At 28.0% G+C, this 907-nt stretch overlaps 1 protein-coding gene across 1 annotated transcript in view; it reads left to right on the top strand.

Annotated features, from left to right (window-relative positions):
* Positions 1 to 230: 230 nt before the first annotated feature.
* Positions 231 to 907, top strand: part of HELRODRAFT_184368 (hypothetical protein) — a gene marked incomplete at both ends in the record, with an annotated part of 3,777 nt that continues 3,100 nt past the window's right edge. The window contains one exon of the mRNA XM_009023522.1: positions 231 to 250. Within this exon, the coding sequence (XP_009021770.1) occupies positions 231 to 250 (20 nt within the window). The remainder of the gene's footprint in view (positions 251 to 907) is intronic.

Raw genomic sequence — 907 nt, 5'->3', positions numbered from 1 at the left:
CAATTCAATTAATTATAAAAGCCATTTGTAATTAATTAAAATAAAATTCATTTAATGAATTTATATCAAAAGTAAATAAAAATGTTTACCACTTAGGTACTTGAAATAAAAGAAAAAAAACAGACAACTAAATAACGTTTTAATTATTTGACCACAATACTTTTTAAAAAAATAAAAACGCGCTTTCAACAACAAAACAACGATACGATATTAAAGACAGAAAAGTAGGGATGTCCGAAGAAATATCACGGTGGCTAACGAAACGAATGACAGATTGTTTTCAAACATATTATTGTAAACTGCTAATGTTTGCAAACGCTTATTAACGTTGAATTCAGCATAGTTAGTAATTGAAAGAATTTTTTAATAATTTCATTATATTTCAAATAATTTTTTTACGGGGCCCTCTTTCCATTAATAACAAATATTATTTAAAATTTTATGATTTTTTTCAAATTTTGAAATTTCATTATATTGGAAAATTTATTTGAAGTATTTTTTGAGGAATAAATTTGTACACGAGGCCCCTTGGCCGTCCGGGGCCCCTAGCAGTTGCTCAGTCTGCTAAGCGGTAGATCCGCCACTGCTTATTTGCAATGCTTTGCATATTCAAATTTGTATTTGGCTTATAAATTTGTTTTGACATTATCCTCACTAGAAGTGAGGCCATTTTTTAAATTGAAATACATTTTGAAAAAATTTAGGAATTTGCTTTAAAATGATTTATGCAGATATTTTGCGAGAATCATGTCTTCCAAGAATCGTAAACAATGAACATCGATGTTTTACCATCGACTAGTGAAACGATGAGAAAGCTGTTACACTAGTTTATAAAAAATTGAAATTTTACTTAAGTGTTTTCCATATTTAAGTTAGAACAGAACTAGGGAATATTCAACCATTTAAG

The sequence above is a fragment of the Helobdella robusta genome (genome assembly GCF_000326865.2).
Source record: "Helobdella robusta unplaced genomic scaffold HELROscaffold_367, whole genome shotgun sequence".
NCBI classification, from domain to species: Eukaryota; Metazoa; Annelida; class Clitellata; order Rhynchobdellida; family Glossiphoniidae; genus Helobdella; species Helobdella robusta.
This window is presented reverse-complemented; position numbering and strand designations above follow the sequence as displayed.